At 40.5% G+C, this 16,076-nt stretch overlaps 2 protein-coding genes across 11 annotated transcripts in view; both read left to right on the top strand.

Moving 5' to 3' along the window:
* LOC110510459 (protein phosphatase 1 regulatory subunit 14B) overlaps positions 1 to 10,699 on the top strand; it is a 54,197-nt gene extending 43,498 nt beyond the window's left edge. For 2 of the 4 annotated variants that reach the window (XM_036958335.2, XM_021591826.3), the window contains 2 exons: positions 5,936 to 6,052; positions 7,957 to 10,699. In XM_036958335.2, the coding sequence (XP_036814230.2) occupies positions 5,936 to 6,052; positions 7,957 to 8,025 (186 nt within the window). In that variant the 3' untranslated portion in view covers positions 8,026 to 10,699. The remainder of the gene's footprint in view (positions 1 to 5,935; positions 6,053 to 7,956) is intronic. The other 2 variants (XM_021591827.3, XM_090213330.1) reach the window with 2 other exon arrangements.
* Positions 10,700 to 13,295: 2,596 nt separating this feature from the next.
* The window catches only part of LOC110510457 (breast cancer metastasis-suppressor 1 homolog), a 21,499-nt gene continuing 18,718 nt past the window's right edge, over positions 13,296 to 16,076 (top strand). For 5 of the 7 annotated variants that reach the window (XM_090213328.1, XM_036958330.2, XM_036958328.2 and 2 more), the window contains exons 1-2: positions 13,296 to 13,431; positions 14,591 to 14,785. In XM_090213328.1, coding sequence (XP_090069454.1) covers positions 14,593 to 14,785 — 193 coding nt within the window. In that variant the 5' untranslated portion in view covers positions 13,296 to 13,431; positions 14,591 to 14,592. Of the gene's footprint in view, positions 13,432 to 13,932; positions 14,100 to 14,590; positions 14,786 to 16,076 lie in introns of those variants that run through there. The other 2 variants (XM_090213326.1, XM_090213325.1) reach the window with 2 other exon arrangements.

Genomic DNA, 16,076 nt, shown 5'->3' with positions numbered 1-16,076 from the left:
AATCTATAGTAATCTATAGTAATCTATAATAATCTATAGTAATCTATAATAATCTATAGTAATCTATAATAATCTAGTAATCTATAATAATCTATAGTAATCTATAATAATCTATAGTAATCTATAATAATCTATAATAATATATAGTAATCTATAATAATCTATAGTAATCTATAGTAATCTATAATAATCTATAGTAATCTATAATAATCTATTGTAATCTATAATAATCTATAGTAAACCTGTTCAGCAGGTTTAGCCACTAGCTCACTTTTATTCTGGTAAAACACCATGTTCAACATCCCATTGATAATAATTACCTAGCAAATGACATCGGTTGTCACTCAACTAATAAAGCCTAATATCACGCGTTGCCATTTTAGTATTTTGAATGCTGAAGGAGATCAGGAACAGGTCGTCTACTTCTCATTGGTCAGCATGCGAAGCTGAGCTCAGTGCTCAGTTTGACAAAGGCTACTGATATTACCTGGAGTTGTTCAGCAGATAACATGACATGTCTGTCAACGCAGGTACATGTAGTTGGACACTGAAGGAGAGGAGATGCATCAGCTGTCACCCGGGAACGGTACTTTTAAAATGAACTCGTTAGGTTACAACTTTACTTACTGTGGAAAGTAACTCGCTAGTTGTTAAAATTAGCTACGGAGCGCCACAGAGAGATGGTTTTGCATAACCAATTACCAATTACCTGAAAATGCCTGGCCCGTGTTAGTCATTGTTTTGCCCCAGTAGAGGGCGCACACTACCTTAGAATGGCTTGCCTACTTAGGACTCACGGAATATTCAGAGTGAAAACATTTAGCACCCAAAGGGTTGTCAAGCAGCACTGATGACATCACGGAGGGAAAGCTCAAGACTGAGTTCTCTGTCAGATTTCCTAATAGTTGTTTCAGTTGTTTTAGTAAATTGAACCGTGTATTTTGCAATAAAGTTGTCATTATTATTATTATCATTATTTGTATTATTACCATCATTATCATTAATATTACTGTTATTATTATTATTATTAGTATCATCGCTATCATTAATATTATTATCAGTATCATAATTATCATTAATATTATTATAATTATCATACATTTTATTGTTGTTATTATGATAATAATGATAATAATAGTAATGATAATAATAATATGAATGATAATAATGATAATATATATATATATATAATATTATTATCATTATCATTCATATTATTATTATCATTACTATTATTATCATTATTATCATTATTATCATAATAACGACGATAAAATTATTATCATTAGTATTATTATCATTATCATTATTATCATCAATTTTATTATTATTGTCATTCATATTATTATCATTATTATCATAATAACGACGATAAAATCAATTATAATAATATAAATTATAATTATGATAATGATAATAATATTAATGATAGTGATGATACTAATAAATAAAAAAATATAATATTATCATCATTATTATCATTATCATTCATATTATTATTATCATTAATATTATCATTATTATCATTAATATTATTATTATCATTATTAATATTATTAGTATTATTATTAGTATCATTTATATTATTATCAGTATTATCATTATCATTAATATTATTATCCTTAATATTATTAGCATCGTTATTATCATTAGTATTATTATCATTAATATTATTATATTATTTTCATTAATATTATTATCATCATTATCATTAATATTATGATCAGTATTATCATTAATATTATTATCATTATTATCATTAATATTATTATCATTAATATTTTATTTATCATTATCATTCATATTATTTGCATTATTATCATTGTTATCATTATCGTTATTATTATCATTAATAGTATTATTATCATTGTTATCATTATTGTTATTTTTATCATTATTATCATTGTTATTATTGTCGTTATTATTATCATCATTATTATTATTATTATTATTTTATTTCATTGTTATTTGACCTTTGTAGGTCAGCAGCTTATATTTATGGGGTCCCAAGTGGCTCAGCGGTCTAAGGCACTGCATCTCAGGCATCACTACAGACACTCTGGTTCGAATCCAGGCCGATGCACTTGTATCTAAAGCATTTGAATCGACCGATGACCGATGTGTATCGGTGAATTGGTACATCCCTAGTCTGTGTCTGCTGTGTGTGTTAAATGTACTATACATTAAACAAATCAAAATCACATTCATTAGCAGATGTTAATCTGAGTGTAGCGAAATGCTTGTGCTTCTAGTTCCGACAATGCAGTAATAAACAACGAGTAATCTAACCTAATAATTCCAAAACTACTACCTTATAGACACAAGTGTAAAGGGATAAAGTACATAAAGATATATGTGATGGTACCGAACGGCAGTCTGATGGCCTTGAGATAGAAGCTGTTTTTCAGTCTCTCGGTCCCTGCTTTGATGCACCTCGCCTTCTGGATGATAGCGGGGTGAACAGGCAGTGGCTGATGATCTTTATGGCCTTCCTGTGACATCGGGTGGTGTAGGTGTCCTGGAGGGCAGGTAGTTTGCCCCCAGTGATGCGTTGTGCAGACCTCACTACCCTCTGGAGAGCCTTACGGTTGTGGGCGGAGCAGTTGCCGTACCAGGCGGTGATACAGCCCGACAGGATGCTCTCGATTGTGCATCTGTAGAAGTTTGTGAGTGCTTTTGGTGACAAGCCGAATTTCTTCAGCCTCCTGAGGTTGAAGAGGCGCTGCTGCGCCTTCTTCACGATGCTGTCTGTGTGGGTGGACCAATTCAGTTTGTCTGTGATGTGTACGCCGAGGAACTTAAAACTTACTACCCTCTCCACTACTGTCCCATCGATGTGGATAGGGGGGTGTTCCCTCTGCTGTTTCCTGAAGTCCACAATCATCTCCTTTGTTTTGTTGACGTTGAGTGTAAGGTTATTTTCCTGACACCACACTATTATTATGGTGTTAAATGCTGAGCTGTAGTCGATGATTCTCACATAGGTATTCCTCTTGTGTGTCTGTGTCTGTGTGTGTGTAACACCTAGTGTCGAGGAGAGAACTACACCACCTGTCCTCGACAACCCTAGACCATGACAACTACACCACAGTTGAAGTCGGAGGTTTACATACACCTTAGCCAACTATATTTAAACTCAGTTTTTCAAAATTCCTGACATTTAATCCTAGTAAAAATTCCCTGTTTTAGATCAGTTAGAATCCCCACTTTAAATTAAGAATGTGAAATGTCAGAATAATAGTAGAGAGAATGATTTATTTCAGCTTTTGTTTCTTTCATCACATTCCCAGTGGGTCAGAAGTTTACATACACTCAATTAGTATTTGGTAGCATTGCCTTTAAATTGTTTAACTTGGGTCAAACGTTTCGGGTATCCTTCCACAAGCTTCCCACAATAAGTTGGGTGAATTTTGGCCCATTCCTCCTGACAGAGCTGGTGTAACTGAGTCAGGTTTGTAGGCCTCCTTGTGCGCACACACTTTTTCAGTTCTGCCCACACATTATTTTATAGGGTTGAGGTCAGGGCTTTGTGATGGACACTCCAATACCTTGACTTTGTTGTCCTTAAGCCATTTTGCCACAACTTTGGAAGTATGCTTGGGGTCATTGTCCATTTGGAAGACCCATATGCAACTAAGCTTTAACTTCCTGACTAATGTCTTGAGATGTTACTTCAATATATCCACATCATTTTCCTACCTCATGATGCCATCTATTTGGTAAAGTGCACCAGTCCCTCCTGCAGCAAAGCACCCCCACAACATGATGCTGCCACCCCTGTGCTTCACGGTTGGGATGGTGTTTTTCAGCTTGCAAGCCTCCCCCTTTTTCCTCCAAACATGACGATGGTCATTATGGCCAAACAGTTCTATTTTTGTTTCATCAGACCACAGGAAATTTCTCCAAAAAGTACAATCTTTGTCCCCATGTGCAGTTGCAAACCGTAGTCTGGCTTTTTTATGGCGGTTTTGGAGCAGTGGCTTCTTCCTCGCTGAGCGGCCTTTCAGGTTATGTTGATATAGTACTCGTTTTACTGTGGATATAGATACTTTTGTACTGGTTTCCTCCAGCATCTTCATAAGGTCCTTTGCTGTTGTTCTGGGAATGATTTGCACTTTTCGCACCAAAGTACGTTCATCTCTAGGAGACAGAACACGTCTCCTTCCTGAGCGGTATGATGGCTGTGTGGTCCCATGGTGTTTATACTTGCGTACTATTGTTTGTACAGATGAACGTGGTACTTTCAGGCATTTGGAAATTGCTCCCAAGGATGAACCAGACTTGTGGAGGCCTACAATTTCTTTTCTGAGGTCTTGGCTGATTTCTTTTGATTTTCCCATGATGTCAAGCAAAGAGGCACTGAGTTTGATGGTAGGCCTTGAAATAAATCCACAGGTACACCTCCAATTGACTCAAATGATGTCAATTAGCCTATCAGAAGCTTCTAAAGCCATGACATCATTTTTTGGAAATTTCCAAGCTGTATAAAGTGTATGTAAACTTCTGACCCACTGGAATTGTGATACAGTGAATTATAAGTGAAATAATCTGCATGTAAACAGTTGTTGGAAAAATTACTTGTGTCATGGACAAACTAGATGGTCTAACCGACTTGCCAAAACTATAGTTTGTTAACAAGACAAGTGTATGTAAACTTCCGACTTCAACTGTATGTAATGGGCTATTTAAAGGTTAGCCTAGGGGCCATCCCAATTACAACTACACTACTTAATTGGCTATTTAAAGGTTAGCCTAGGGGCCATCCCAATTACAACTACACTACTTAATTGGCTATTTAAAGGTTAGCCTAGGGGCCATCCCAATTACAACTACATTACTTAATTGGCTATTTAAAGTTAGCCTAGGGGCCATCCCAATTACAACTACACTACTTAATGGGCTATTTAAAGTTAGCCTAGGGGCCAACCCAATGACAACTACACTACTTAATGGGCTATTTAAAGTTAGCCTAGGGGCCAACCCAATGAGAGTGAACCAACATTGAAACAACATTGAAACAACAGTGAAACAACATTGAAACAACATTGAATAATGGCTACGGTGCATAAAGATGGAGGAATTCAAATATGACAGTTATTGTTTTTAAAAGTTATTAAACTACGGCGCTCAATATGGTTCAATATGGTTCAATATGGCTCAATATGGTTCAATATGGCTCAATATGGCTCAATATGGTTCAACATGGTTCAACATGGTTCAATATGGTTCAATATGGCTCAATATAGTTCAATATGGCTCAATATGGTTCAATATGGCTCAATATGGTTCAATATGGCTCAATATGGTTCAACATAGCTCAGTATGGTTCAATATGGCTCAATATGGCTCAATATGGTTCAATATGATCCAATATGGGTCAATATGGCTCAATATGGTTCAATGTGGCTCAATATGATTCAATATGGTTCAATATGGCTCAATATGGTTCAATATGGTTCTATGTGGTTCAATATGATTCAATATGGTTCAATATGGTTCAATGTGGCTCAATATGGTTCAATGTAACTCAATATGGCCTAATATGGTTCGATGGGGTTCAATATGTTTCAATGTGCCTCAATATGGTTCAATGTGGTTCAATATGATTCAATGTGGTTCAATGTGGTTCAATGTGACAATAAAACAGCACAAATCAACCTTTTTTGTGTGGCTTTTTCTAAAACGCTGCCGTCTTGGAAACAGAATTGGGATCATGTCTACTCTGCAATTGACGTCATGACCTAAGAGTAATGCAGACCAATGTACAATACAACGACCTACTTAGCCAACAAGGCATTTGTTGTAAGTACAATGGGGGGTACCATCTTATGCACCTCCTGAAAGATTGCTGTGTTGTATCCACTTGTCGACTCGCCGATCTTCTTCCATTTCACTGGTTTCTCATCCCTCTCTCCTCTTCTCTCCTCTATTTCAGGAAGAGGCTATACCAGAGTTGGAGATAGATGTGGATGAGCTGCTGGACATGCCCAGTGATGATGACCGAGGAGCCAGAGTTAAAGATCTCCTGGTAGACTGTTACAAACCTACTGAGGTACGCGTCAGGCCTTTCAGCAATAATATATTCCTCATGCTGCTGTTGAATCGGGGGGTCGTGTATTTTAGGGTTTCGAACCCCAGGAAGAGTAGCTGCTCCCTAGCTAATGGGGATCCTAATAAAAAAAAAACAGTCTCCCTTCCTTAGCCAGGGCCACACACAACCCCTAGCACCTATCCCCTAGGACACTTGTCCTTGAGCTGATTCTAATATTGACCTGGTTTATAAAATGAATCAAGTCAGTTACAACTGTGGATGGATTTGAAACCTACAGGAGGGTATCTCCAGGAACAGGGTTGGAGTTAAAACCTACAGGAGGGTCTCTCTCTCCAGGAACAGGGTTTAAGTTAAAACCTACAGGAGGGTCTCTCTCTCCAGGAACAGGGCTGGAGTTAAAACCTACAGGTGGGCCTCTCTCCAGGAACAGGGTTGGAGTTAAAACCTACAGGAGGGTCTCTCTCTCCAGGAACAGGGTTGGAGTTAAAACCTACAGGAGGGTATCTCTCCAGGAACAGGGTTGTAGTTAAAACCTACAGGTGGGCCTCTCTCCAGGAACAGGGTTGGAGTTAAAACCTACAGGAGGGTCTCTCTCTCCAGGAACGGGGTTGGAGTTAAAACCTACAGGAGGGTCTCTCTCTCCAGGAACAGGGTTGGAGTTAAAACCTACAGGAGGGTATCTCTCCAGGAACGGGGTTGGAGTTAAAACCTACAGGAGGGTCTCTCTCCGGGAACAGGGTTGGAGTTAAAACCTACAGGAGGGTCTCTCTCCAGGAACAGGGTTGGAGTTTAAACCTACAGGAGGGTCTCTCTCCAGGAACAGGGTTGGAGAGCCCTGCCCTAGAGACAGTTGTTACTAACGGTGTGTTTTGTCCCTTTTCTCTCCTTGTAGGATGTTGTTTCTAACGGTGTGTTTTGTCCCTCTTCCCTCCTTGTAGGTGGTTGTTACTAACAGTGTGTTTTGTCCCTCTTCTCTCCCTGTAGGATGTTGTTTCTAACAGTGTGTTTTGTCCCTCTTCTCTCCTTGTAGGATGTTGTTTCTAACGGTGTGTTTTGTCCCTCTTCCCTCCTTGTAGGTGGTTGTTACTAACGGTGTGTTTTGTCCCTCTTCTCTCCCTGTAGGATGTTGTTACTAACGCTGTGTTTTGTCCCTCTTCTCTCCCTGTAGGTGGTTGTTACTAACGGTGTGTTTTGTCCCTCTTCTCTCCCTGTAGGATGTTGTTACTAACAGTGTGTTTTGTCCCTCTTCCCTCCTTGTAGGTGGTTGTTACTAACGGTGTGTTTTGTCCCTCTTCTCTCCTTGTAGGATGTTGTTTCTAACGGTGTGTTTTGTCCCTCTTCCCTCCTTGTAGGTGGTTGTTACTAACGGTGTGTTTTGTCCCTCTTCTCTCCCTGTAGGATGTTGTTACTAACAGTGTGTTTTGTCCCTCTTCCCTCCTTGTAGGTGGTTGTTACTAACGGTGTGTTTTGTCCCTCTTCCCTCCTTGTAGGATGTTGTTACTAACAGTGTGTTTTGTCCCTCTTCCCTCCTTGTAGGTGGTTGTTACTAACAGTGTGTTTTGTCCATCTTCTCTCCCTGTAGGATGTTGTTACTAACGGTGTGTTTTGTCCCTCTTCTCTCCCTGTAGGATGTTGTTACTAACGGTGTGTTTTGTCCCTCTTCTCTCCCTGTAGGATGTTGTTACTAACGGTGTGTTTTGTCCCTCTTCTCTCCCTGTAGGATGTTGTTACTAACAGTGTGTTTTGTCCCTCTTCTCTCCCTGTAGGTGGTTGTTACTAACAGTGTGTTTTGTCCCTCTTCTCTCCCTGTAGGTGGTTGTTACTAACAGTGTGTTTTGTCCCTCTTCTCTCCTTGTAGGATGTTGTTACTAACGGTGTGTTTTGTCCCTCTTCTCTCCCTGTAGGACTTTGTGTCTGATCTGCTGGATAAGATTCGTGGCATGCAGAAACTCACCACCCCCCAGAAGAAATAACCTCACCCCTTTCTCCTCCCTCAGCCCAAATGGCCTTCCCCCACCCCCAACCTCACCCAACTGAAGAAATAGGAGCTTTGCCTCCTCAGAGATGGCGGGAGGAGGAGGAGGAGGAGAAGAGAGTGGAGTAGAGGGACGAAGATAAAGAGAAGAGAAGGTGGAAGAGGAGGAGAGAAGATTGAAGCAGCCAATCAGATCTAAGCAGGGCTCATGATGTCCTATCCTGTGGTTTTATTTTAATGTTATATTTAGTTGAATCTTATTTTTTAGTTTTTTTAAAGGGGTTTGTATTGTTGTTAAATGATCGATGGATCTGTGCTATTTCTCATGTTAATGTGATGCCAGTGAACATAGCATACTATAATGTGGCTGTATGTTTAGTAGTGGTGAGTTTTAGTCCCAAATGGTAACTTATCTTTTATAGTCCACTACTTCTAACCAGGGCTCTGGTTGTGGACTGGGCGATAGGGAGCCATTTTGGCTCTGGTTGTGGACTAGGTGATAGGGAGCCATTTTGGCTCTGGTTGTGGACTGGGCGATAGGGAGCCATTTTGGCTCTGGTTGTGGACTAGGTGATAGGGAGCCATTTTGGCTCTGGTTGTGGACTAGGTGATTAGGAGCCATTTTGGGACGTAACCTTTTGAGTTTTAGGATGGGACTGACTCCTGCGTATAATACAGTGTATACATTTAAATGTTAGTCATTTAGCCGATGCTCTTATCCAGAGCGACTTACAGGAGCGATTAGGGTTAAGTGCCTTGCTCAAGGGCACAACGGCAGATTTTTCACCTAGTCGGTTCGGGGATACAAACCAACAACCTTTCTGTTATTGGTCCAATGCTCTTAACCACTAGGATACCTGCTGCCCTATACGCAGCTCTGTGTGTGTTTAACGTGTGTGTGGTCTGGAACACACACACACACACACACAACACACACACACACACACACACACACCGGGGGACTTGAACAAAGTGGCCTTGTTTCTTTCTTGCTCTATATTTCTCTGTCTCTTTTTGTTCTTCTTCTTCTCTAAAACAGTTTATTTTCTCTCACGTAGTGTGCAGTCTAAGGGCTATTTTCAGTGAGGACTCATGGAGAGTTTTCAGTAGAGCAGTAAACCAATGAGGGGTGAGATGGGAGGAGGGAGTGAAGGCAGGGCAAGCAAAGGGAGGGGGGGGGAGAGGGGGGGAACTGTAGTGGAAAATTATGGCTGTCTGGATGCTTTTATCCAAATAGCAACACACACACATACACACACTCACTCACACACACACACACACACACACACACACACACACACACACACACACACACACACACACACACACACACACACACACACACACACACACACACACACACACAGGAAACAGCAGTAACACAGTCACAGACCACAGCTGCTGCTCCTTCATGCTCACATGTTAATAGTGGCTCTCTCTCCAACAAACACACAAATGGGAAGGGGGGGGGGGGGTGAAAAACCTAATCATTGAGAGATAAATAGAGCGACAGGGAGAGAGAGAGAGAGAGAGAATCAGAGGTCTTACCCTTCCTGGCTCACAAGGCCTCAGTGTTGCTTATCAGCTCTCTATCTGTCCTCACACACACACACACACACACACACACACACACACACCCACACACACACAGAGACACACACACATCTCTCTATTTGGCCCTCACTCCTTCCTTCTTCTCTCTCCTTCCGTTCTACTTCCAACAATCATCTACACTGATGACCCCTCCCTCCATCTCTCTATTCAATCCGCATCGTGGAAGTTCAGCTTTACAGCGTGTCTGAAAGGTGACGTTTCCGTGGAGACCTCATTCACCGGTAAAACCTGTATACGTCGACTCAAGTCGGAAATGACCTTGACATTTCTATCACGGGCGTTTAAGGTTTTCCCAGATTGAATAAAAATCCGACTTTGCCTTTTGGCCTTTATTTATGTTACAAACCAAATAGAACGGGACTTTAATTTTTAATGGAACAATGTTTGTTTGTTGTTGATGTTTCTCCTCTTTTTAAAAAGGAGATCCTATTGTTGTTTAGAAAATAGGTCATCTAGAGGTCACCTAGAGGTCATTTATATCTCTACACTGCATTATTTAGATGCAAATATCTATTCTAGGTCAATTTTTACTGTGTTTATTATTATTGTTATTATTATTAAGCCTGGGGTGTGTCCCAAATGGCACCCTATTCCCTATATAGTGCACTACTTTTGGCCAGAGCCCTATGTGGGCCCTGTGATAAGACTGCCGTCCTTTCCAGGGTGTACTTGTGCATCTGCCTCACAGCACATGAAAAATGCTCATATGGGCTGTTCTGACTCTGATATGGCGACTTACTTACCCATAAGTCTCTGGTCTAATGTAGTGCAGTGTGTAGGGGAATAAAGAGGTCATTTGAGACGTAGCCCTGATAGACTGTTGTTGGGTGTGTCGGACTTATTTTACTGTATGACAACTTGCAAAAAACAAACAAACAACAAAACAAAAAAAAAGATATTTTATTGATTAAAATAAATGCTGTTTTAGAAGTGATGTGTTTCTGGAGGAAAAGACGAACAAACTGAAAAACAAAAATGTAGCAATATCAACAGGGTCTTGTTATTTACCAATTTTGTTACACTTTTATGCAACTTTAATAAAAATATGTTAAAATGAATTGTGTGTGTGTGTGTTTGTCCTTCAGAATGATGTGGATTTGTGTGTGTAACAACCAATTATGTTTATGTGTGTCATTGGTAACATAACATGTATCACTGACATTGGAAATGGTTTTGTCGCCACCTGCAGGACATCTGTGGTATAATTATATCGTAAATAGAGCGCGCCAACAAAGACTTCATAATTAACCCAAGATAGACTAGAGCCTTTTTCCAATGGCAGCAAATGAATCAGTTGGCAGAACGAGGAAAGAGGTGGGCGGAGCCTAGCGGTTATTTGCATATTTCCGTTAGTGAACTCCTGCTATGTAAAGTGCGAATGCGCAAGAACTAATTTCGCCCTTACACTTCTTCTAAACCACACATTTAAAAAAAAAAAAAACGTTGGTGATACAGTCTACAAAACGCAGTCCACTATGTTTATTAAAGATTCTAGTTTTGTTAACTGTATGGACTTCAAATGTTTTATCAATGAGAAAATTATTAGAACTTCATCAAAATCCATCTTCTCCCAGTGTCGGCCACTGGGCTTCCTCTCATCACCATATTTTATGGTGAGTGGAAACGCCAACCGGATGCTTCACGTTTATACATGGTGTGACATATCTGGCTCATTGTTCTATCTGTGTAGTCCTAAAACCCGGAAAATGAGTTGCCCCTGGTTCGTTTCGTCATCCATATGGGGAAAGAACAGGGTTTCGGGAACAAACACTGAAAATAAGGTCTGAGGTTAACACAGAACAAGGAGACTGCTATTATTATATACGTTCTGTTCTATGAAATAATAGCAGTCAGTTAGCATGAACTTTATGAATTATGACGCCTTTATGTGCTTTTTTAAAAATTACATAAATTCTTCAAAATTGATAAAAAGTGACTTTAGCTGACAAAATCAGATCTCCTAAACCTGTTTACCACAGACCTTATTTTCGACGTTTGTCCTAAAACCAGACACACAAAAAAACGCCATTAATTTTCCCCATAGGAAAAAAATAAATAAATTGGACCAACTGTGGACATTTTGTTGGTTCCCTCAAGGTCAAATGCTATTATTGATTTATTTTCTAGGGGCTTTAGGGTTCAGGTTAAAAACAGTGTTATGGCTAGGGTTAGTTTCAGGGTAAGGTTTAGGAGGTTAGGGTTTAGGAGGTTAGGGTTAGTTTCAGGGTAAGGTTTAGGAGGTTAGGGTTTAGGAAAATAGGGTTAGGGTTAGGGTTAGGCTTAGTTTCAGGGTAAGGTTTAGGAGGTTAGGGTTTAGGAAAATAGGGTTAGGGTTAGGGTTAGGCTTAGTTTCAGGGTAAGGTTTAGGAGGTTAGGGTTAGTTTCAGGGTAAGGTTTAGGAGGTTAGGGTTTAGGAGGTTAGGGTTAGGGTCAGGGTAAGGTTTAGGAGGTTAGGGTTAGGGTTAGTTTCAGGGTAAGGTTTAGGAGGTTAGGGTTTAGGAAAATAGGGTTAGGGTTAGGGTTAGGCTTAGTTTCAGGGTAAGGTTTAGGAGGTTAGGGTTAGTTTCAGGGTAAGGTTTAGGAGGTTAGGGTTTAGGAGGTTAGGGTTAGGGTCAGGGTAAGGTTTAGGAGGTTAGGGTTAGTTTCAGGGTAAGGTTTAGGAGGTTAGGGTTTAGGAAAATAGTATTTCTAATGGGACTGAATTGTGTGTCCCCACACAGTTAGTTGTACAAGACTGTGTGTATTTGTATCCCAAAATAGCTTGGTTTTTCCAATGACAAATTCCGCGGCAAATGTCAATACGGAAGAATCGAATGGAATCAGCCAATAGCGGGATCCTCCCCTTCAGCTCTCTGGATCGCATCGAGGTCAAACCTGCAGATTAAAAAAAAAAATACAATAATAATTTCACATCTCTATTTATAACTATATCCTATTTGTTATCATGTATATGCAAACATATACACAAATCCTCGAAAGCAAATGAGTTGACGTTGAAGGTGACGTTTAGGGGATTATATTATCTGGCCTGAGTTATCCCGGTAAGAGGAGTTTATATGGGTGAAAAGTGTTTGTACTCTTTTTTTGAATCGAGCTGCGTGAATCAGGTGCCTCTGTTCAAAGCCCAGATCAAAACTAAAGTATCAGCCTAGACCAGGTTAAAGCACGTGGACTATTTAGTAGGATTTTATCACATGCGAAAGTGATTGCTTTTAATAAAAACGCTTTATATGCCTTCCCAATGACAACTGGTTTAAAAATTCAGACATATATTTGATGGAAAAGAGGTGTATGTTTCCGGACGATTCACTATTGCTGCCTTGTTGACAACATGATTCGAATGGCGCAGATTACTGTTCCATTTGGAACGGGGCTCCTCCCTCACCGCGTTTCCCCGGTTACGTCACAGGCCATAGACCGGTGTAACCAGGGTTCAGATGAATAGAACTCCCCCAGTAGTTGAATATCCACTGCTCAAATAAACCAGTATTATGAACCGAGTGGCTGTTGGCCACTGATTGGTTAGGTCAGTACAGTAATATGAACCGATTGGCTGTTGGCCACTGATTGGTTAGGTCAGTACAGCAATATCTCACAGGACGGTTTCTATTGGCTAGGCATGTATTAAAACTCTGCGTTGATTGGCTAGACAGTAGAAGTGTAGGATCCGGCAGGATCGAGTCAGTAGAACTGTACTACACCTAAAAGGAAGTAGCCTAGTTTGAATATTGTGATAATAGAAGTGCACTTTACAGTATTAGAGTATAGCTCACGTACAAAACCATCAACGGTAAGTAGGATATTCTAGTTTTTAAACTGCATTCCCCACATTTACTATGCTTTATTATTGGGTTTGCAGTCTAGTTGATCATCCGACGGTCATCCCTCCGTCTCTTCTCATAATACATCCTATAATATATCCTATAAGTCAGCGTCTGAAACAACCCACTATAACCCCGTCAATACCATGTCCTATTTGAATGACACATTGTACCATTGCTGTGAATGTCTCGGAAACATTGTAGGCTACAACCTAAAACACTTCATATGCGTGTTAATGACACTCCGTTAGACAATGTAACAACCACCGTCTCTGTCGCAGACACGGTTAGACATATCGCATAGCCAACATTTGCTGTCAAAAAGCGAATCATTGATTTATTCATGTATCAGACTGTTGTCCGTAGGATACTAAAATGATTTCAAATTCAAGATTGTGTATTCGGCTGGTCGGGAGAGGCCGCCGCCTCCCCGGACGGAACATTTCCTACGTACGGTATGTTCTCCGGTTAGACGACATCGGTGAAGCCGTACGGGAGATCTCGAGGTGGAAAGGACCACACCGTGTAGTGTAGTCGTTTCACTGACCACTGCGCCACCGGTCCACGTCGAGCCTATTGTTGCTGGTTTTGTGTTTCTATATTTCTATGTGAAAAGGCCGAGAAGACGTTGATCTTGGTAGGAATACTCTTTGTTATGAGTGATTTTGTTGTCCACTGAATTCTTTATTATAGGGTATAATTATTATTTGTGCATAGGCCTAGATGAATAAGTTATGTTATATTATAAATAGGCTGCTAAATACTAAGTTACTATATTTCTACATTATTTAGGCTATAAATATGTTATAGTGGTTAACAAACTGTCAGATAATGCAGACATAACAACACCTACATAAAGTAGTACCTAGTTATTATTTTGTTTCTCTCTCTCTCTCTCTCTCTCTCTCTCTCTCTCTCTCTCTCTCTCTGTCTCTCTCTCTCTCTGTCTCTCTCGCTCTCTCTCTCTCTCTCTCTCTCTCTGTCTCTCTCTCTCGGTCTCTCTCTCTCTCTCTCTCTCTCTCTCTCTCTCTCTCTCTCTCTCTCTCTCTCTCTCTCTCTCTCTCTCTCTCTCTCTCTCTCTCTCTCTCTCTCTCTCTCTCTCTCTCTCTCTCTCTCTCTCTCTCTCAGTGATGCCAGCCCAGCCCTCAGTCAATGAACCAGAGGAAGAGATGGAGGTGGAGGGAGACAGTGAACTACCAGAAGCCAATGGAGAGATGGGGGAAAAGAGGGAGAGAGAGGGAGGAGAGGGGGAGGAGGAGACCATGGATGAGAGCACGGAGGAGAGGGAGAGCGACTTGGACGAGAGCGAGGAGGAGAGTTCAGGTAAGTTGAATGATGAAAGAAGCCAGATTTCAGTTTTTTTCACTCTTTCTTTAATGCACAAACTAACTGTAACTAACAGTCTCTCTCTCCGTCTCTGTTTCTGTCTCTCTCCTCTCTGTCTCTCTCTCCGTCTCTGTCTCTCTCCTCTCTGTCTCTCTCCTCTCTCTCTGTCTTGCTCTCTCCTCTCTCTCTCGTCTCCCTCTGTCTCTCCTCCCTCTCTCCTCTCTCTCTGTCTCTCTCTCTCTCTCTGTCTCTCTGTCTCTCTGTCTCTCTCTCTCTCAATTCAATTCAATTCAAGGGCTTTATTGGCATGGGAAACATGTGTTAACATTGCCAAAACAAGTGAGGTAGATAATATATAAAGTGAATATATAAAGTGAAATAGTTCACTGGTTGCCCTTTTCTCGTGGCAACAGGTCACAAATCTTGCTGCTGTGACGGCACACTGTGGAATTTCACCCAGTAGATATGGGAGTTTTTCAGAATTGGATTTGTTTTCAAATTCTTTGTGGATCTGTGTAATCTGAGGGAAATATGTCTCTCTAATATGGTCATACATTGGACAGGAGGTTAGGAAGTGCAGCTCAGTTTCCACCTCATTTTGTGGGCAGTGAGCACATAGCCTGTCTTCTCTTGAGAGCCATGTCTGCCTACGGCGGCCTTTCTCAATAGCAAGGCTATGCTCACTGAGTCTGTACATAGTCAAAGCTTTCCTTAATTTTGGGTCAATCACAGTGGTCAGGTATTCTGCCACTGTGTACTCTCTGTTTAGGGCCAAATAGCATTCTAGTTTGCTCTGTTTTTTTGCTAATTCTTTCCAATTTGTCAAGTAATTATCTTTTTGTTTTCTCATGATTTGGTTGGGTCTAATTGTGCTGTTGTCCTGGGGCTATGTGGAGTCTGTTTGTGTTTGTGAATAGAGCCCCAGGACCAGCTTGCTTAGGGGACTCTTCTCCAGGTTCATCTCTCTGTAGGTGATGGCTTTGTTGTGGAAGGTTTGTGAATCACTTCCTTTTAGGTGGTTATAGAATTTAACGTCTCTTTTCTGGATTTTGATAATTAGTGGGTATCGGCCTAATTCTGCTCTGCATGCATTATTTGGTGTTCTACGTTGTACACAGAGGATAGTTTTGCAGAATTCTGCATGCAGAGTCTCAACTTGGTGTTTGTCCCATTTAGTGAAGTCTTGGTTGGTGAGCGGACCCCAGACCCCACAACCATGAAGGACTAAGGGCTCTATAACTGATTCAAGTATTTTTAGCCAGATCTTATTTATGTTGGTATGTTGAAT

This window comes from Oncorhynchus mykiss, chromosome 21 (genome assembly GCF_057628025.1).
Source record: "Oncorhynchus mykiss isolate SJ-2025 chromosome 21, ASM5762802v1, whole genome shotgun sequence".
Classification (NCBI taxonomy): Eukaryota; Metazoa; Chordata; class Actinopteri; order Salmoniformes; family Salmonidae; genus Oncorhynchus; species Oncorhynchus mykiss.
This window is presented reverse-complemented; position numbering and strand designations above follow the sequence as displayed.